The sequence below is a fragment of the Nicrophorus vespilloides genome, unplaced genomic scaffold, assembly GCF_001412225.1.
Source record: "Nicrophorus vespilloides isolate i.1.1-1 unplaced genomic scaffold, Nicve_v1.0, whole genome shotgun sequence".
Classification (NCBI taxonomy): Eukaryota; Metazoa; Arthropoda; class Insecta; order Coleoptera; family Silphidae; genus Nicrophorus; species Nicrophorus vespilloides.
Genome location: NW_017096768.1, coordinates 44,946 through 67,929, shown reverse-complemented (window position 1 = coordinate 67,929; position 22,984 = coordinate 44,946). Strand labels below are relative to the sequence as shown.

The window sequence follows — 22,984 nt, the reverse complement described above, 5'->3', positions numbered from 1 at the left end:
CATAGGTTACGTTAAGTGTCATAGATGGAGTAAAGAGAATATAGATGTGGTATTATTAACTTAATCAAGGTGCTTTAAAACAATTATATAACTCAAAACGCATATTACGAATGTTATGTATAAAAATAAATCTATATCATTGAGTACTGCGGGTATTCGGTTCCGCCAATTGTACTCTTAATCTAAAAACTGAATATAATTAAACCGTAAAATAATGTTTAAAAATAATTTTGTGTGCTATTAATTTAGTAAAATTTTGTTTCTTTTGAAATTTTCAAAACCGCACTATAGTAATGTTCAATTAATCTGAAAACCGCATTTTGCGATGTATTGCTGTAGTACATGTAGAAAGAATCTAGAATTGTTTTAATATATCAGAGAATCTCGTGGTCGGTTGGTAATTTAGAGTAAAATCTCTTAAAAAATACAAATTCCACTACTATCGATTCATGTATCCATGATAAATCGTGATTTAGTATTATATGCATTATTTAATATATATATATATAGTTATCATATATAAAATGTATATTTTGCGATGAATAAAAATGTAAAATTCGACAAATGTAACTCCTTTCTGATGGTGTAATGCGTCCTGAAGTTAATACTTTACTCAACACATTCCCCTCTTATCTCTCATATGGAATTAGAGGGATGTTGATCCTACTTATAGGTGCTACCCTTTTCACTGGGAAATGTTTTATAATATAATGGAAAGGGAATTCTGGGCACGTGAAAGAGACATTCAGAGAGCAAAGCTTTCTTGCGTGAGAATTGTGAAATTACGAACCCTACGTAACATACGTTTAGTATCTGGGTGCGTCGCAAATGGGAATGCAAGAGTGTGCACTCATACAAAAACTAATTCATTAATCATCTCTACAATAATAACTGGCAGCAGGATTACCCCGAAAAATTCCCAGGAAACATAATCCACTTTGTTACAGCCAACCGAGAAAGAGAGAGAAAAAAAAATACGTGTGTAATTTACGACACTTCCTTCCGATATATTAATCTTTTACTATATCCGCAATCGCATCAAAAATCAGTTATATAGTGAATTATACTTACAGTTTTTGGTTTCGCAAATACATGAACCATCAACTAAATAGCAATTTTATAACATTAATCAAATCAATTTCAATGATTCAGTGCCTTGCATAGTGCGTATAATTACGTTAATATCCCACAATGTTTGAAACCGGACTAATCGAGGACTACAAAAAGAGACTTGACATAAATAATTTTGTGTACAAATTGTTTAGAATTTATTATTTTGATCATAGACGCATAGTTTAGCTTCGATCATTCCAAATTCACTATAATCAGATTTGAAAATATAAAATCTCATATAAGAACAAAAATATAAAAATTAGTGTACAAAAGGTAGGAAAGGCCATTATTTTTTTATTTGTACACAAACTTATGTTTATATTTAAATCAGATTATGTGCTTTATAAAGTCAAGTATCTTAATTGCGGTATATTTTTATGCAATACTATACATATTTCAATTTAGTCTGTGATTTTCGCTGAATCGATTATTCGGACTATACGAGGTATTACAGTAATAAATTGGTATGGTTGTAATTCTCAGGTACGGTTTTGTATAAATAATTGGGTGTTTACAATTCACATGCGATTTTTGTTTATACATTTATCATATTAAATGTAAATTTGATTTAGAGTACAAAACGCTAATTAGATAAATCGTTTAATTTGATTCATTAGGAGTTTAGAGAGAATAGCATAAATGGCTTTAATAGTTAAACTCGACCCAATTTCATTTCGCATTAGCACTGTTTGTTCCACGATAGCTATATATGAGTATTTACTGTTTTTGAGAGAAACCGCTACCTTAAGATTCCATTAGATGAAACTGGTAGCTAGAAATGTAAGTGTTTTTCTATTTATTATTTGCACGTACTCGGATAAATAGAATATCAACTCAACTATATGCATTTAAATCCACAATTTACGCTTATATTTGAAGAAGAAATAAAAATAATCGTGATTCAAGCTGAATAATGATCTGTAACAACTGCATAAAGGGAATATCAAAATGCTCATGGCATCAGAAACTTATTATAAATAATGAGCGATAACATTTTATATTTTCCCATTCTTTATTCAATGAATACAGAAGTAGGTTTTACTGATTTTATAATACCTTATGTTTTTATTCTAAATTTCTATATATTTACTTATTTCCATATATTTAAAGGCCCTAATTTGGGCCAAAGGGCATAAGTGTTTCTATACAGATTTCAATATGGTTTCTATTAATTATTTAAACGTATTGCTATAATTTTCAAACAAAAATTTACAACAGTGATTCAAATTAAATAATGGTTATTCCTTGCGTGAAAGACCGACCTAATTTCATTTAACAATTTACTAATTATTTGTTGATATTTTATAACAATTAATTGTTTGATTTTATTAGGATTTTCAGATTATCGATTAAAATTATATACATTTAAAAAATCTATAATACAAGTTTATATTTTAAATAAAATAGATTCAGAATATAGAAGTAAATAATGATCTGCGTAAAGAGAATTTCCAAATGCATTACATCAAAGAATTATAGCCACAATAATAGCAGCTTTGAAATTTGTATCTTTTGATGCATGTTGTATAATATTATATAATACACATTGGAATGGTGAAAAAAGTCGTTGCGACCGTTTGATCTGCGTGATGTGTAACATCATTCAAAGATATTTAGATTGCGTTTATTTCGAACTGTGGAATGGTGAGAAGCCCATCGGGGTTGTTTTCATGTTTCCCTCATACATAATTAAAATGCTGTCATCGTGTGTAGGTATTGTAATTGTAATGGGAATGTTATGCGTGGGCGTGTTTGTGTGTGTATGTATGTATGGAACTTTGGAAATATTAAGTGATTTCAAACTTGACACGGCACTGAAACGCTGAAATAGCTGAAGCGCACTCGAACACGACGCCTGAATACAGTAGCTCACTGTGAAACCGTGCATCAAATTACCAGGACCGCAAACTGGATTTGAGCCGATGCCCGTTTTAAATGCAAATGTTGTCATTAATGGCGTTTAACTGTACGTGTGCCGCTCCGATCCGACGAACACCATCGAAAGTTTATTAAAAACACGTTCGATAAATAAAAGTTATTCGGTATTAATTAAATTTTGTGTTGGATTACAGCCGAATTGCGAGATGATTTATATGAAACCGAATAGGGCACAGATGTTCCCTTCTTTCTAGATATATATATATATATATAGCTAGACTCTCTTCCACCTTATACACAGCAACTAATTACTGCCAAAATGAGATTTATTATATAACGCACGTGAGTCTGGATGTTCAACAGTATAGAAACAATATTTCGCACGTCCATCACTGTACGCCAAAACTTTGAAACGTAGCTTTTGATGAATTCGATACTTCTCATTCTCGCTGTACAAAGATTTTCCCAGATGCTAACGAAGTTACTGTTATTAATACTCTTACATATATTATTAGTTTATGTTTATTCAGCCACCAAATCTTATTCAAAATGTATTTATATTATATAACTTTACATCTGATAACCAAATCCATAATTTTAAAATATGGCCAGAAGTTGTTAATAAACATCCAAACAATTATAGTTTTGGTTCTACTATAGGTTTAGTATTTATCGAATGTTAGAAATTTTGAAATGCAGTCAATTTTTCAGATTTTGGAAGATTTAGAAACAAAGAATATGAAAACGACATTAGAAAAGTTACTAGTGAGAAAATGTTAACAACCGAATATTTAATAATGAAATTGCTGAAAATGATCTTGTATTAGGAAGATGCGTTATTGTTCAGCGATTAGTATCAAGTGCAAATACTCCTTATAAATTAATTGAAAGAGAGCAAAAAGGACAAACAATCACCTTTAAACTAATAACTGAAATTTCTGGATACTAAAGAATTGTGTTGTTTAAGAAATCGACAATTAATAAATCAGTATAAAAATAAACTATGATCTGCAATTAACTCTACTTATTATATAGTTTTAAAAATAATAGTATTATTTATAAAGTGTTTATTACTTATGTTTTTAAATTGTTATTGTTATGTTATTTTTTCCATTCATTATTTATGTTAACGTAAATATATTATGAAACAAATTTACATGAGTAATAATTCTAGATGTAATTATTTTTTTTCTAAATATAACACCGATAATTGCTGCAATTTGTGTTGCAAGTTGTTAGAATAATAACGTTTATTGAAATAGCCAGACAAAGCAAAATATCAACATACTATTAAATCATTACAAAAGTCTACAGAAATAAATTAGTTAAGAAAATACATATATCATGTTTCGTCTTCTGTTTTCTTAATAGTAGAAATATTCATAATTTCTTATTTTAAAGTTTATTTGAATATCGTCCGTTGTTGACTAATTACTGCAGTGGTGATATGTAACCATATGATCAATGATTCCTCTAATTTTGATCCATCTTTATCACTGTGCATTAGACTGGTGTTATCCGGAAACATATACACCTCATCCATGATACAAATATAAATATATCATGCATCTCATCCACAATTTTAAACTTGTCTTTGTCGTTCTTGCACACTATATCTGTTCATATTTAATTGTTCAATTTTTAATTTTCTGTTTTCGATAAATCCATATCATCAATAACGTACAAAAAATGTAATTTTGCGATTAGAATTTATATGAATATGTGATATCAAACAAATAAAAACATTATTAAACCATGTTAGGTTGAATCCACGAAGCAAATGAAACACCGTTGTATATTTTATCGAAACATGTTTTCCTCTTGGGAATTCTAACAAACCAACTTGATTCCCCGGTGCCTTCTTCCACTCGTACACACATACTAATCGTGTTTAGAAATTTCAGAGATACAGTCAACATTTACCGACGTCTCCCTTGAAGTTAATGGCATGGAACTGCAAATGTTCCGTGATAATAATATTTTGTATAATGTTATGACAACATGCAAAATGGCATATTTAGGAAATTGTACCATCATCAGACTACATAATTTGATTTCGGATCAATACGGGCAGATGCCGATCACATTTTTATTGCGAAAATCTCCACAATACAATTTCCAAAATGACGTCTAATCTGATTACGTTAATTGCAAGATAGAGCTGCAACAGCAATTAACTATATCCTCGGTGCAATAGCATACAGAATGAATCAGTCTTAATTAATTACTTTTATATTTCTTTTCATAACTGAAAATCTCTTACTATAAAAATCTAAATATTAATTGGAATTATTTCGCATAGTGCGGCTTCGATCAGTCCGGTTTTGCAGATTATTTTTATATTTAACATTTGATTAGTTTTAAATATTGGCAACCCCGCACTATACGAGGTATTGATGTATTTAATTTTAGATTTGTAGAAGCTAAAATTTATTTCATTTGGAGTACATTTCCACATATATATTACCTAATTTGTAACTACATAAATTTAGTTCGTGCAAAACTCTTACTTATGAGAAAAGCAATTCCATCTTCTCAGCGAGAATCGTATTATTACATTTCTTGTGTAACGCAAAACCTTACAAATTCAAACTAAGTTTTAATTAATAAATAGTTATTATTGTATAATTTAGCAACTTATTAAATTTTCAATAATTAACTTTACAACAAATAAGTAAAATTTTATTATTACCTTACATTTTTTATTTAAAAGTGATTCTAAAATCAAATACTTTTAATGTGACAATTCTTTATAACAAATTGTTCTAAATATTTTCTTTAAAATACTTATATTAATGGAAGTTATTTTAACTCTTGTTTATTGATAACACAATTGGAAATGCATAGAAAAATATGCGATCAAAATAATGTATTTAAGCAAAGAAGAAAAAAAACGAGAAGTCTCTTACCTCACTAAAGTTTCTCCGTGTTTGTCTGCTCCTGAAAAGTTTTTCCAACACAGTTTGTGTTCCTGCAGCCTTCAGTTCTTAAGAAGTTTTTAATAGTTTTTTACGCTGCTTTTGTGTCCCCATAGATTGGAAATATTTAAATATAAATACGCTCGATATCGGACTTGAATCCTCCTCTTTCCTCCATCAATTTACATAAATTATTTAATACAGCATCTTCACTGCAATATCCAAAGATGAAGTCACAGTTGATAAAATAAGGACATTTATTTGCATTCTGTCAAAAGCGTTTCCAGAAAGCGATTGTCCTGAAAGTATAACGAAGTAGATTAATTCAATTGTTATTTAAAAAAAGGAAAGTTTTCAATTAAAAGTTACTTATATTGAATTTGAAATAAAGGACATATTATATAATTCACTATTAAATTTATTATAATATGAATAATGTGTTCAATTCTAATCGTGTTTATGTAATTAATTGAATCCGGTGCGAAATGTTTTATGCTTAAATTCAGGATTCGGAAACCATAAATCTAAGAAATGATTTGCGGTTTATTTGAAGTTTGCGTTAAATGTATTGATTCGCTTAGTTGAATGCAAAACGAGGCCCTGTTTTTCGTGATCGAGGAGCGCGAAATATGGGAAATTGGAAACTTTGAATTATTATGTACGAATATAGTTTCTGCTCCTAATGCTGTATGCATTGTTTTGCAGGTGGAACTTGCGAAGCAAACGGAAGAGGGTGATATGAGCAACTATCAACCCAACGGAGAGTTCGATCTGCTGAACTTCTACCCAGAAAAACACGTCGAGTTCTATTCGTGCTGCCTCGAACCCTATCCAGACATAACGTATACTATAAAATTAAGGAGAAGACCCATGTTCTACGTGTTCAACCTGATCCTACCATGCGTCCTTATCAATTGTATAGGTAAGAATATATATATATTGTATGTAGGAAATGCAATTAGCAACTTGCGTAATACTCTTTGCATTTGTTTGATTCGTTTCCTTGAGCCACACTTGTAATTGCGTTTGGGGGAAAGTTCCAGTGTTTTTTAAAACTAGGATTAACTTCTTCGTTTCGTGTTGTTTTAACTTTTGCAGCGCTCCTCGTTTTCTACGTCCCTTCCGAATCCGGGGAAAAAGTGACTCTCGGCATAAGTGCCCTGCTTTCTATGACCGTCTTCTTAATGACTATAAGGGAGACCCTGCCGCCAACGGAAAAAACACCCCTCATAAGTGAGTTTACCTAACTGCTTTTATATTGCCTCATTCGCACTCAACAATACAGTTTCAATTCGATAATTATCCTCGGCAACAGATTTTCAGTTTTTCTGTAAAATACTGGAAACAATTGATTATTCGAACAATGAATAATAAGAAGCCTGTGTTTGGTTTATTGAACTGTATATTCAATGATAATTAATTAATAATGGAAGATTGATTGCGCTTTTGTGCTCTTTGTATGGACTATACAAAATGTATTCTTTTGTTTCAATTCTTCGTTTGTTAAGTAAAAACTGGATAATTAATTTAAATTTGAAAGACAAGTGAAAAGTATAAAATCATATTCATTTGATAACTACACAAATTTCTTTAGAAGTGTAGTAGTTATAAACTACTATTTTAAATACCAATTTTCTATATATATTTTATAATTATTGAACAGTAAAAAATTTTGGTCATTACATAGAAGTAATTTTGTAATTAATTGTTCTAATTTTGTGCTCTGGAAATCCTTACATTATTTGGCTTATCTCGATCCCCGTACATCAGTTACACAATCTCCAAAACGCTCATCTTCTGTCAAATCTAAATCGCTGTTACTGCTCTAATATGTAATAACCGAGTTGCGTGCCATCATTGTACATTACACAATACCATCCATCTGCGTCTTGAGATTTACAATAAATGTATACTAGATGTGGAATAGTTTAAAAGCATTTGTACAACTAATTTGTATTTGTATTTATCATATAAATATTATTCAAATAAATTACTTTAGATTTTATTGTGTCAAAAAAAAACTATTGCACGTTTATTGTCTTTGCATACAATATGTTTATGATGATTGATAGATTTACTTGATGTAAGAGTATATTTTTAAATCGTCGATATATCACGAACTGTTGTGTTTCGGATTTTCTTTTTTTCGTCCCCTATTGTTTTCGATAAGAAAATGATTGGCAGTTTTAGAAATAGCTATGAGGGCTTGTGCCCCCTTAATGGTGCACCCCATGCGGACACTTGATCCGCCATTTCCAAGCTGGTTTACTTCGACGATCGATATTGTCCTTCAGGCAGTTTCGATAACATCATTCTTTGTATCGTTCGAAGAAGATACATATTGAAAGTAAGATCAAAGAGATTCAAATAATTCATTTCAAATTTGATTCACGAGTTATAAACTAAACTATAGTTTAAAACTCTGTAACAATGTATCAAAAAGAAATGCATCTATTTGTATTCAATTTTTCCGTACAAAAATCGATTCTTAAGAAATTTTTCACATTTTTTCAAATACCAATTAGAATATTGTTAGTTTTCAACACAATTTGTATGTGTATCAATCAATGAATTAATATCAATCAATTAGTATGGAATGAAAATTGGGTTCTATTAAATATAATCTCGTAGTTTGTTTCGTTGGAATTCTTGCGTATTATTTCTTGCATAACTGAAAATTATTTCCATATAAAATACGTTATTGAATTCAATTACTCAGAAATGGTTATTTTATAGTGTATACTTCTAGAAGTGGTGCGATGCAATAACAAATTAAAAATGTTACCTTGAAGGTGAAATATATCGAAATGCAGCGAGATTTAGCTGCCAACGTCGAGCAACAGTTTAAATGGTTACTGTACTCTTAATTAGTGATACGACTTTGACCGATTTTCGCGAAACATACGTTCCATCGATTTTCCATTCATCACTCGTGGAAATCTTAAGTAAAAGTTGTACGCTCACTTACAAATAATACGTTCAATACAGAGCGCTTTATGAATTCAGATTGTAAGATTAATTATTAACGAAACACTCTCATAAACAATCTAAACAAAGGATTTTTTTGTAGGATTATGTTCATTTTGGATTCAAGAGCATGAATTATTATAATCTGAAATAATGAATTTTTCATGAAAGCCTTTTACGTGTATAATAAACTTCATGAATGCATTCTATATTCCAATCACTTAACAAGAGAAACCTTCATCCCATTCTCACACCTTCACTAATATTTTATGAGAGCTTAACAACAATACACGGAAAGTTTGGAAAATTGGATGCGAATTTTATAAACAGTTATTGGGAAGGTGTGGTGGTGGGTTTGAACCTTTTTGGTATAGGGTCTTATCTGTGCAGCGCTAATAAAGATTGTGTGGCGAATTACGGTTCTCGAATGCCTCTGGACAACTTAATCGACTCAGATATTGGGGTTCCCTTTTCCACATAAAGCCGCAACATGTAGGTACAAATTCTGATTGAATCGCAACAAACTGGAACGATCCTATCTCAGTAAATGGCGCTCTTCTGTTCTGCATCAATTTACATACATCTAATGGATGGATTTCAATAGTAGCTTGGAGAAAAGAAAGTTACAATACAGAGCCGTTCCCTGCTCCGGAGGTATTAAACTTTTTTAGGCAGAAACTTTTGCATCTTTTGCATCTTTTTATTCTACATTTTTTACATTTTCAGAATGGAATATACCTGTCTAGGAGTATAAACTTTATTTTAATATCATTTCAATAAATACACGTTATTCCCATCATGTTTATATTGTAGAAACATAAGAATGCTTTAGTTATAAAAATATTCTAACATAGCACAGAAACAAATATATCAATAAGTATACATGTTTATAAAAAAACTTAAATACATTTTATGAATTTAAGCTAATTTGTGGTCACGATCTTAGTTTGATACGTTTAATCTAATACATAATAAACTAATACTACTATTTATCTAATAGTTTAATTCTCATATTAATACATAATAAAGATATCATAATTATATTCATAAAAGTACGAAAATATGAATTCCAAAATCTTCTTTTATGTGCGGTTTCTTAATATGATAAATGAAACATAAATTATTTAGTTATCAAGATCAATTCCTTCGAGTAAAACTAGAACATTATTGTCCTAACATATTCCTAAATATTCCGAAACAAGATCATCTCAATAAATTGTTTAATAAATTGTTAAAGAACATACTTTTGTTTTTTGTTACTTTAATCAAGGATTTTGAAGATTCTACTAATCGTTCTTTAAATATTTGAGTCCTTTTAATACCGTATTTAAATACAAAGAACTAATTTGCAACTGTTGCATATGAAGAAGAAAATTTACCATAAAATCAACGTAATTCAGGTTTTATTTCTTTAGCGTTTAAGCTTAAATTCTTGAAACCATAAAAACTTTGTTTATTATCATAATTACATACTAATGCAACTCTTTATGTAACACCTTATTTTGGTTATCACATGAATCAATTTATATATTTTTTTTTATTTTTTCCAAATTTGTCTATTTCAAGTTGATAACATGATAACAAAAACTGGTTTATTTAAAAAAAATAGTAGATTTAGGTGCCTCGACCTGATAAATACACAATATGACAAATCATAAATTCTGCATGAGATAATTCTATCATATTAATCGTGGATTAATAATAATCCCAGTGGATGGAGAGTTCGCATGAATCGAGTTGAATGTAATTCGGATAGGGTCCAATGCTCATTGCTTTTTGAACGCATATTTTGCGCACAAAATATGTTACGCTCGGCAATTCTTTTAAATTTTTAACATCCAATCGATTCAGATTTGTAACCAGGTACAATGCCACATCGTATATTCCGTCTTCTTGACGTTTATTCCCTGATTTTCTATCCCATCGGAAACCATAAAATATTGGCACGACATGCACAATAAACAATTTGATCGTTCTCATTTTGCAGGTCTGTATTATGGAACGAGCATATGTCTTGTTACCTTTGCTTCGGGTCTATCTGTGGTCACACTCAACATCTATCATCGAGGAGTACGAGGAGCCGCTGTCCCCAACATCGTCCGTACAGTTGTCCTTGAGAGGATGTCCAAGCTCATCTTCATGCGCTTCGAGATGTCCCAAGGCATGCAGAACGCTCGAAGCACGAAAGTAAGTTCATTCACAAAGCAATTAATTAATTAAATTATCTATTTCCATAATTACATAGTACAGTCGAACCTCGCTTAACGAGCAAAATGATTGGCTTAACGAGCGACGTTTTGCATGACGAGTGACGATGAGAAGATTGCGCGCCTTCATTTTTATAACTTGTGTGTATTTTTTAATATGTTTCATACGAGTAAAAATCCGGAAATTTTGGAACGGATTAAACTCGTTAAGCTAGGTTCCATTGTACTTATATCATGTCAATAATTATATTAATTCGATTATTATTTTCATAAAAACATCCAATTGCAAAACATCCGAAACCAAAAACAATAATTCCGCTCAAATGGAATCATTTTCAGCGTTAATTAATTTGAGCCATTGCAACCGCAAAAACAAATTAAAATCAAAGTTGCCGCCGCCGCTTCAATTACCGAAATCCTTAACGAGTTTGTGCAGATCGTTTGGAAATATCGTTACGCTTGAACACTCTTCCAAAACTCAAACACAATTTCTTTTAAATTGTCATAATCATTGCTATGCGCTTGTAACTGTATGCTTAGTGATTTAATCCACAAAACATAAAGTAGATACAAAGCAAATATATACTTTCTGTTTGATATATACTTTGTGTTTGTAATTAAATGGAGAAAGAGTTTCGAGTTTCCTTGGATCAATACGAAACTCAAATATTTAATGTTCGAGTCTTTTGAAAAATTTCTAGAAAAATCAAATTAATTATCGCAGAGAAATCTGTTTTGAAATTATACACAATTTTTATAATATTGCAATATTCGAAAGTTAGAATGTTTCACTGTTGACGGTTTAATTTATTGAACTGAGTTAGTTATAAAAAAAAGTCAATTCGATCAATAACAATTAGTTAGTAACATTAATATTTAAAATATAAAAAAAATAAATTTTGAATGAAATATTTAAATCGAAAGTTTGTTTGAAAATTGTTAAGTAATGTTGAATATTTTTTCATATTGTTGCAATTAGTTTGAAGTTGGACTGGTTTATACTGGCTTAATTTAGTTCATTATAAGTTCAAATGAGCGTGAAAAATGTAATGAAATTATAATAGAAAACAAGGGCGCATTACTGAAATTATCAGATGGAAACGAATTCGAGATTTTGTGATAAGTTAGACAAATTGAATGGCGCACAGTGAAAAAAACGTAATTTGCATGGCATTATCACGAGCTTCTTTCAGGAAATAAATCCTCAGACCGGAAACCGACTGGATAGCCCATGGCCATGGCCTGATAAGTTTCCTCGAGAGGATGGATATTACATGCAGCAAAGGCAGAGATCCCCCCGATTCCTACCAAGACATCGAACGGAGAATTTAGGTAAATATTATTCGCGCAGGATGCGTTGATTTCTATTGAATCTAGTGTTGTTTTAATTCGCAGATGCATTCGAAAATCAAATAATAAGGATCTTGAATAAAGTGCACACGAGTATAGATCGCAACGAATTGAGACTTACGGAACAGGAGAGACGGGAACTCATTGAAATGGAATGGAAACAAACATCAATTATCCTCGACAGAATGCTTTTGTGCATCTTCTTTCTGATCACGATCATTTCAACCACGACTATTTTATGTAGAAGTCCTGTTGACATTGATATACCATAATAAAATAAGTAACTATTAAATAGAATCAATTAAACTCGAGTGGTTAACGATGCTCAAAATATCATATTTTATTTATGTTGTTTTCCAATTTATTAGTATTAAGTTTCTGCTTATAAAATAAGAATATTCGAAATCATGAACTTGAACAGGTATCAACTTCATCACTGCAAATCTGTGTGTTTCAATAACAATAGAATGTATATATTTATTTTATAAATGTGGGTCTTCATATAAATAAGGTTGTGATAAGTATGATTTTCTTTATCAATTAAATTAATGTTCAAACAAATTATTTACTACGAATAAACTTAATATGTGTATTTTCCTACCTTTATTCAATTCATTTAAACCATCCAATTTTTATTTGAAAAACCATTATTTTCAAAGAAAAATTATTACGAAAAAGTAAGGAACTCATGACATTGAAATAAAAATATATTTTGAATTTGTAATATCATAAAATATTTATTATCGAAAAGTTTTATTTTTTTAAATTTACATTCATTCTTCGAACATCTTATATAAAAAAAAATGAAAACATATTTAACATTTTATGAAAACATATTGCCATCATTGTTTAGGCTCTTTATATAAATAAAATATTTATTTAAACATTTACAAACTGTGTCAGCTTCTCAAAAAAAAAAGAACACAAACTTAAAACTCTAAGAAACAAAAAAAAGAAAGAGAAAAAAAAAGAAATATTTTTAAAAATGATATAATCTATATAGACTAATTTTATTTTCAACAAATAATACACTTATATCTATTATATAATATTTTTTCAAGTCAATAATTTACACTGTCCGTAATGCTTTGTCGCCATGTCGCATGGAAGGGAATTTTTAAAATTCGTACTCGCGTTGTTGGTAAATTTTGCAGTAGTAGCTTCTGTAGATTTGGTAATGGTAAGATCTCAACTTGAGGTGAATCAGACGATGGCGGAATCTCGGGTTGAGAAATTCCATGAAACGGTACCGGTTTCAACACTGGAATGCTATCTCCGGTGTTCAAAGTTTTATCCTTCGATTCCTTATCGGGTTGCTCGCACTGATCAACGAACAGTTCCGTAACTCTTAACAGTTCCAAAGTCACACCCCAGACGAAATGTTGCAATGTTTTTTGAAGCAAAAGAACACCGCCCAGTACCATGCGATTAGTAGTTGCCGACTGTGAGATGTATGTGGGTATAATTAATAATTTCTTCAAATTAACACAACCACCTAAGGCTTTATCGAATCCAGCCTTAATATCGAAGTTAACCAGTTCAAGTTGACTCAATGAATTCAAAGATTTAAGCGCATTCAACATTTCAAACGTATGACATTCGCCTTGTCCTTTTTCTAAACGAAGCTTCTCCAATTTTGTTAACTTCGTCAAAACTTGGGTACCGAAAGTCGATGGAAAATCGGAGCACTCACCGATTTCCAGAACTTCCAAATTCACTAGATTTTCCAACACCTCGATATTGGCTTTATTCAATTCTTTGATAGATGTAAGTGAAAGATATTTTAACCGAGTCAATTCACCCAACGCAGTTACACCTCCAGTTATCGCTAAACCCGCGGTTGATTTTAATCGCAAATCCGTCAAGTTCTTTAAATTATTGAAAGCACTAAAGCTCATACTTTCGCATTTAATTGTGACTGCATTGATAACTTCCAAGTTGGGATTTGTTACTGCCAAGGTTTCAATGGCTTCAGCCGAACACCTGCACAGTTCAATTTTCCTGAGAGTATCAACTTTTCTAAGAGCATTTGTAAATTCTGGCCACATTTCATCGCCTGCACCAGGTGGTAAAAGCATTTTTCGGAGATCTAAATGAGCTGTGTTGTGCTCTTTGAGTGCGTTTGCGAATCCATCGAAACTATGAATTTGCGAATTTTTCATGCGAACTGTTTTCCAGAGTAAAGGATGTCTCGCGACATCTCTCCACATTGTACATACGCAACCAGCACGCAACAAATCTTGGACTTTCAAATACTGGAATACATATAGCAAAGTCTTATAGCCGTACGCTAGATTTTGCAAATAAGTATCCATAAATTTGGCAGATTCCGCAACTTTACTTTCAGTTTCTGGTAAAGCCGGAGGTTGTCTTAACTTAGTAGCACTTCGCGTGGTTGTAGCATCTGATCGTCTGAAACAACGATGAATAAATAAGAAAAAAATATCGAAAAGCTAATGAAATACTAAATGGGAGTCATTGTCAAAATAAATTATAAAGAAATAATAACTTTTTTTATGCAACAAACAATGTATTGGAATACGTATTGGGCTTGGATAATTTTGGTGCTAAGGAATGTAAGGTTCGTAAAAAAATAAAAGCCTGCAAATATAAAAACGAAATTAGATAGTAAATAATGGAAATCAAAACTCACTCTTCATTTGGCGTTGGGAGTTGCTGCAGTTTGGCTTCTTCAATAGGTTCCTGGTGGTCTGGTGCAGCTGTTTGGGAAGGGATTGAAGGTTCCATAGTTTCCATAGATTTATTGGGTGATTTTGGTTCAGTTTTAACATTTTCTAATGGTGTTTTTGGAACAAGCGGTGCAACAGACAGAATATTATGTCTGGGAACTATGAGATATTTTTTGTTACCAACAAATTCAACTAATTGAGGCCTTGGAGGTTCTTGCGGTACATTTTCTTGATTATTATCATTATTGTCAAGTTGTATTGTTGAACTTGGTGGAAACCAAGTTGTCACAGAGCCTAATATACTTTTATTTTCTTGCACTGGAACAATGCCTGGTTTAGGAGTTAGTTTAGGCAGTTCTGGAAGAGGAATGTCTTTGAGTGGAACTTCATTAGGTTTAGGTATTCTTTGTAATTTAGGTAAAGCATTAGTTTGCACTGGTTTCAAAGTGTTTGCAGGGGTTAATGGAGGTAAGGGGGTCATAAGAGATGCTGCACCTACTTTTGGGTCTTGTTCCAGTTGACAATTCTGCAGAACACAAATGAGTTAAATTACTCTTGAGCGATTATTGAGCTTTTGTCTAACTATACCTTACACATGTACTCTTGCACACTAATATGCGAGGCAAGTCCCACGCATTCGTTGTGAAATAAACAAAGACATTTTCGACATTGCAATGTCGGTATAACACCCAAAAGTCCCTCGCATCTTATAGAACATGGTTCACACGGTTTGCTGCTGACATTTGCTGTCGTAAAGCTGCAATTTGGTATGGTGAGGACAGGATATTTGCATACATTTCTTTTATTATGGAATGGATAAACTTTAAAAGTAAACATAATTTGAAAAATAAAACAAATACTACAATCACCTTGCACAAGACTAATTCCAATACAATTGTTCATTCCAGTTAAACAAAAGATTTACTAAAAACTCACCTGTTGGATACTTTCTGCTTTTTTGGTGTCCAATTTGATGGATAAGTGCCCACTTCCATATCATCATTGGGTGCTGCTTCACTCTTTGGCTCAACTTTAACTTTCTTTTCCTTCGTTTTCACTATTGCCTTTGGCATCTTGACCTGAAATAATTTATTAAATTACAATCAACTTTAAAGTAGATTTTAAATATTAAGAAATTACCTTGAAGGATGTTTTAGATTTTACAGATTTCGCTGATGATGTAGCAACTACAGGTTTTGCTTTTGTTGTTGGTGTTGATGTGGCTGCTGGCTTAGATACAACTTTTACATGTTTCTTTGTTGCACCAGTTTTAATCTTAGCATCTCTTATAATTTCTTTTTCAGGATCATCAATACCCAAAGGTTCCTTGGTAAAGGTGAAATCGCCAATAGTTAAATCTTTGTGTTTTGGCAAGGTCTCTGCAACTTCTCTCATAGACCTCACTTTCTTGCCTGTTGGTGTATAATAATAAATATCACCCATGCGCCGCATAGAAGAATCATTTGTTGACCGATACACCAATTCGCGTTTCCATCCATATGAGAATGGTTTCAGATAATTTAGATTATCAACTGAAGTAGATTTACTTCGCCGGACTGTCTTTTTTATATCAATCAGTTCTGGCACATCTTCTTTCTCAATTTTCACTTCAGCAACTTGCCCATTCTCGGCTTTACCTTTTGGTGAATCAAATGTTACCTTGTTAAGACTTAAATCACTGTATCTCTTATTTGGTACCCTAGCCCTTTTTCCTTTTCCAAAAACTTGTTTCTCAGGTACAGAAATTTCCCTCAAATCTGAAGCAATATCATTCAGTGGGGAAGAAGATTCATCTGGAATAATAAGAAAATATTAGTTTGCTGGTTACTATGGCAATCAACAGCATTTTGTTTGATGGGATTAAACATATGATTTTAATGACTCTTAATTAGTAAAAATATATAACATATACCTTCTATTTTGTCGGTTGATGCATCTGTGTTAATGCTACCTTCATCATCTTTACTCTCCGGCTCCTTCTTAATGGCAGCTTCCTCAGATTCATCATCCGTCTTCATTTCAGCAGCCTTTCTCTTTCTGGTTCTAGGACCTGGTGATAGTTCCCTATTCATTTCTCGGATATCCGCTTCTATACTATCATAGTCTGTGCCAGTGCTAGTGCCACCATCTTTATTGCTCCCATTCACATTTGGCGCCATTTCTTCGTTGGCCACAACATCGCCCTCAGTACTATTGGTTTTGCTACCACTGCCCCCGCGGGGCGACTTTCCTTCCATCCTTGCTGTATTGGATTACCCAGTATTCGATGTAATTGTTAAAAGTAAATAAACACAGCTAAATGATCTTCAGTTGTACGCGTCATTTAACTGTTCACGAAAACCAAAGATTTATCTGGGCCTCCTCTTCAACGCTTAAAACACTAACCACTATCGAACTAACCGATAGAGGTTTTTAGTTCTTATAAGTCTAATTAAAATACTTATTTACTGATAAATAAAACTGGAATAAAACTATATGAAAACACATAACCGAGAACAACATGGATAGCAACGCTTTCACAGTACGTCAGTACGAACAGTGGCGTTCGTAGGTGGCGACACTGTAACGTCAAACAGCATCATTTCTATATCCAAAGTAGGGGTACATACAATTGTAAATTTAAAAAACCACTCTTCAAAATCCCATCATTTATCTATAGATCTACCTAAAATTAAATATACTTTAATTATATTCATCTCATAACAAATGTTGTTAACAAAAATTCTGCTGAATTAGATTGGATGCAACCAACTATACAATATATTCAATTACATCTAGAGAAGAAAGCACTTAATTATTTTAAATAACAAAACAACATAAATTATATATTATCTAAATCTAATATTCAAATATAAATTACATTTATTTAGTTTTAATGAAGTTTTATGTAATTGTCATTTTGGTTGCATATATTAACAAGCAAAAATTATTTATCCATCTTGGCTATTTATAGATTATTACCTAGGTAGACACTTATATTTGTTATAACATTCTATTTCCCATTATCTGACTTATTTGAATATACAATTTTGTTAAAGTAGTAATTATAGAACATTTAGCATCAAATATTAGACTTAGACATTAAACATAGTGACCTTGACTTAACTTTATATTTGATTAAACGTTTCAAAGTAATAAACAAATGTAAATGTTAGAATGATAAATATATTTTGAAACTTCATTAATTTTATATTAAATTTAATTTTTTGGGTATTTTCTTTGGAAATCTAGGGAACAAAATTTAAAAACTATTATGATTACATAAATAGTATTTAATTGTTATTTAATGACAATTTGTATAGTAATTAATTATTATTCAGAATTTGTGATTGCGCAAGTAAGCATGCGTGTTTTTTTAGTTAAATTAATATCAAGCGATTAAATCAACTAGAAGTTTATTGCAGAGTAATTTACTTAATGTCCAGAAGCTATATTTTCGTATAATTTATATATGATGGGTCAATTTCAAGACTTAAATCCTGTTTAGTCAATTATTTGATATTAATATACAAGAATAACAACTAACATAAGAGACTAAATCATATTGTACGATCTGTATTCTACTATTCTACTAGAGTAGTATTCAATTAAATCTAAAGATTTTTCAGGTAACTCATGAAAGTAGTATCGAATGTAGATTTAAGCATTCCGTAAGCTAAGCTAAATAATTAGTATATTTAAAAGAAGGTCAAATAATGGTATTTTGTTACATGTTTAGGTGCATTTTCTCAATGAAATAAACTGAGTATTTAAACCTAGATTAATGTATGCTTGTTTATTATATTTTTCTAGAAAACATGATTTGCTTTGAATATACGATGAATAAAAGATACTTATAACTACTGACTCATCAATGAGATAAGTTTGTAATAATTATCAACGATTTTTTCGTTATTATTAAAATTATGTTGATACAAACACAACATGAACCAAATGATACACCATGCACAAAATAAGCTGTTATGAGTTTGGAATAATTAAAAGTGTAATTTAGAAATTGGTTTAATTTGTAATTGCCCCACTGACACAGAAATAATATTTTTTTACAGGATTCAAATATGCAAACTTACGTAAATATTAGACAATTTCTACAAATAGGTCGATAGCCCTTTGGTTCAAAAATTGTTCAATTAATAAAAAATATTTTAATTTAAAAATGCATTTTTTTGTTATTATAAAATATACTAATTCAAATTGTTTATAACTTTAAAATCATTAGAAATAATGATAGTTTATATATGACATAAATAACGTTAAGACGTAATAGTTTTTCATATAATGGACAAAAAATGAATGGTAATTCCAGTGCGGATTTATGTATTGTCTTTATGGACTGCTGACTAGGGGTTCATTTAATGATTAATTTTGGTTAATTGGGGCCTAAAGCCCTTAAATAATGTCAGTCTAAGGACCATAAACAGTGTTACTCCAGGGGCTCCAAACAATATCAGTGTAGAGCTGTGGTTCCCAAACTTATTTGGCTTACCTTCTCCTTTCCGTGAGGTCAAAAAGTTTGGGGAACGCTGCTTTAGAGCATCCAAATACAGTTAGACTAGGTTCGTAATAACCTTAATCTAGAGCCCTCCAAGCAGTATTAACCAAGACCCCCCAATGGTTTTAGCTCAAGGCCCCCGAAATTAGCGGCCGCCTCTGGCTAAGCCATCAACAAACAATACCTAGAAGATGTGCAGTTCAAACAAAAGAGATTACGTTAAAAAAAGAATAGTCAAACTTTTGTCGTTTGTTACTTGTCACAACAATCTTATATATGTGCCGATAAAAGTATAGTTCAAAACATACATTAACTATAATAATTTAAAAAAATTAGCAAAATTTGCAAGTAGCAAACAATACTTGGAACAAGTGTAATCCAAACAAAATAATTTCCTTTATAATTAGAATCGTATTAAGAGTTATAATTAGTTGTAAAGTTAAATATGTTGCAAATTCTAAATCCAAATATAAATACTATAAAATATGTATTCAAACTTAAAATTATCTAGTTTCGAGAAATTAAATATTTTCCGTGTAATGGAATTTAGTTTTGACACATGTAATATGTAGTATTTTATTTGTATGTAAACTTATATAATAAACTCTTATATAATATAGTTTATTTTTTTCATCAACGTTATTTTCCCCCCATCATGGATAGTGAAGGAGATAGATTAGTTTAGATCATGATAATATAGAAATTAGTGGCAGTAGAAATTAGTTTATTTGTAGAAGAATTTTTTTTTGCAATTTTCTAAAAAGAACAATTAATGTTATGTTATGTGAATTAAAAATATAAAATAATTGTTGAAAAAAACAACCATTTTTTGATTTTTAATTGGTACGTATAATTTTATAAATTTTATTTATTTAGCACCAAATTACAAATATGGTTAATATATTGTTATAAAGACATATACTATTATTTGATATTAAAATTAATCTTTAAATATTGTACAAACAACGGATTTCCTCGAATTAAATGAATTACATTAATTATAACTACACAAATATTATATTAAACTGAAAGAAAACAATACATTTCTTAGAATATAATCAAAAACTAAATTAAATTAAACAATAAAAGTTTTATTTGATTTAGTTTTTTTTTTAATGTTTACTTTGTTCCAAATGCAAATGAAATAATCCATGGTGCATAAAATGTTAATTTTTTTATAACAAATTGTAAATATTTAAAATGAAGCTTTATAATTGTGCAATGTCAATACTTGAAAACAGATAAAATTACTGAAAAGATTCAATATGGAATTGCGCAGTTGTTTTTCATTTAAATTACGATAATATAATTTTCTTATATACTTGTAAAATATATAATTATAAAGAAATTAATTACTCTTTAAACTATTATTTCTATATAGAGTATTTCCAAGAATCTATTCGGACAAAACAAAACCAGGTATAAAATCATATTGAAAAAGGAGTAAAAAATTTTAAATCAAAACGAAGCAAATAGTTCTTGGTTTATTCCATGAATAATAACTTGAATTGAATATCACTGTTGACTAAAATAACTAGAATTTATAATTGAAAAATTACCAAATTTAATGCGAGTAATCTGTTTCACCAATACACTTGAAATTTAGTTTATTTTGAATTTTTCAAACAGTACTATAGTGAATCTGGACTGATACAAACCGCACTATAGAAGATATTGTTGTAATTTTTAATTATATCTTTATTTCGCAACTTCAGTTTATTTAATCGTATAAATAGAAATCAAAATAATAATAACTTGGACTTTCCGCGCAGTAAAATCATATAAATGAAAATATGTTTTCGGATTACCAAATTATTCGTTTTATAAAGACATGCATGATTGACACCAAAAAGAGATTAGAATTAAATTTCTGTTGGTCATGTGTGTATCAAAAGCAAGAAATAATCTTAGCTCAAGGTAGATTAAACCAAAATATAAGCTGCAATTTAAAAAAAATATGACGTAAACTTTGAGATTTCCGATAACTCATTTACTGTAAAATCCGGGTCTCAATTTAAAGTGATTCGAGTTAACAGTGGTCGAAACCAGGGTTTCCCAAACTTTTTCAGTTTGTGGCGGCCTTAATTTATCCGATTTTTTCCGCTGCGCACAATTTAAAAACCCCTAAGCTAAATAATTAAATTGTCTCTGTAAATCTGCCGTTCAGTAAATAATGTTACAAGTAACAAATTGCAGATTATCTTTTAAAATGATGAAAAATGTGTTTTTTTGTATACCAATACATAGATATTACGTTTTTAAAGCTAATAAAAGCGATGTTTGTATTAACCGTGTTTTTCAATTATCCGTGCTTTAACGTTTCAGAATTACCACGGATAATCGGCGTTGTTGTTTATAATATTTAGAATTTAAATAGAATATTTCCTTATCTATAAACAACATTAAATTCGCACTAAGTAACATTTCTTGGTATTATTATTAAATCAGAGCAGTTTAGTTCTAAACAACTAAACCAATGGTCACATCGTATTATTCAACTGACACAAATGAACAGTTACTATAATTTACATAAATTAATGGGTTAATTGGACTAATATTATATAATTAATACTACATTTAGAGACACATATATTGCCTTAGATTATATCGTTTCGAGGCATATTAAAGCTAGCAAGTAATCAAGGTTTCATATAAGAAATGCAATTATTACTATTGCACTCATAAAATTCAGTATTAGTTTATTTTTTCAGTTAAAACAACTAACAGCAAAAATATCATCATTAATATTATTCTGTAACATTAATTAAGATTAATGTAGTTGGATATTGATGTATAGGTTTTACATCAGTAGAAGTAGTAGTGTCAATATATTTAGATATTTAAGTTGAATACTTTAACTTCTTTTTTATTTTCAAAAGATTATTATTTTCAACTCATTGTGATTCGTAATTTGATATTTCTGATAATAATCATGTTGGAAACGAAACGATGATGTCCGGTCTACTGTAGTTAAATTATAGAATAGTCTTATTATTTGATACTTAGTTATTAATTAATTATAATTTTTTTAACATGAAATAAACTATATAATTAATAAAAAATATAAAGCAAAGAATTACACTTTAAAGTATAGATTAATAATATAGTCTACGTTATAATGTGTTTCTAAGAAATTATATATTTTGATAGAACAAAACCAGGTATAAACTGTGAATGAAAAAGAACTAAACATATTGAGAGAATAATAAGAATTATTGGTAGTATATTGAAATTCCTAGAAAACATTTTGAAGCATGTGTTTATTAGCATTTATTATTATTATAAAAAGCTTATATTAATAAAAACATTTTGACAATTTATGCATTTAATACCATTATATTGTTCTTTTATAAAGATAATTGTATACAG

The 22,984-nt window shown here is 30.1% G+C and overlaps 2 protein-coding genes across 2 annotated transcripts in view; one reads left to right on the top strand and one right to left on the bottom strand.

The window, feature by feature from the left end:
• LOC108558088 (neuronal acetylcholine receptor subunit alpha-10-like) overlaps positions 1-12,811 on the top strand; it is a gene marked incomplete at its 5' end in the record, with an annotated part of 19,971 nt that extends 7,160 nt beyond the window's left edge. Inside the window, 5 exon segments of the mRNA XM_017914893.1 lie at positions 6,615-6,831; positions 7,008-7,142; positions 10,864-11,063; positions 12,277-12,415; positions 12,479-12,811. Of these exon segments, the coding sequence (XP_017770382.1) occupies positions 6,615-6,831; positions 7,008-7,142; positions 10,864-11,063; positions 12,277-12,415; positions 12,479-12,705 (918 nt within the window).
• A 634-nt stretch (positions 12,812-13,445) lies between these two features.
• Positions 13,446-17,672, bottom strand: LOC108558090. The gene is made up of 6 exons (XM_017914895.1): positions 17,036-17,672; positions 16,264-16,916; positions 16,060-16,202; positions 15,712-15,880; positions 15,087-15,649; positions 13,446-14,845 (listed from the first exon to the last, which is right to left on the bottom strand). The coding sequence occupies exons 1-6, from the start codon at positions 17,358-17,360 to the stop codon at positions 13,495-13,497; spliced, it is 3,204 nt and encodes a 1,067-aa protein (XP_017770384.1). The 5' UTR covers positions 17,361-17,672; the 3' UTR covers positions 13,446-13,494.
• Between the last annotated feature and the right edge of the window lie 5,312 nt (positions 17,673-22,984).

Coding starts and splice junctions, on each gene's coding strand:
- LOC108558090 (XM_017914895.1), bottom strand. CDS start 17,360: ATGGAAGGAAAGTCGCCCCGCGGGGGCAGTGGTAGCAAAACCAATAGT. Junction 16,203..16,263: donor AATCTAAAACATCCTTCAAG/GTAATTTCTTAA, acceptor AAATTATTTCAG/GTCAAGATGCCAAAGGCAAT. Junction 15,881..16,059: donor AAGCAGAAAGTATCCAACAG/GTGAGTTTTTAG, acceptor ACCAAATTGCAG/CTTTACGACAGCAAATGTCA.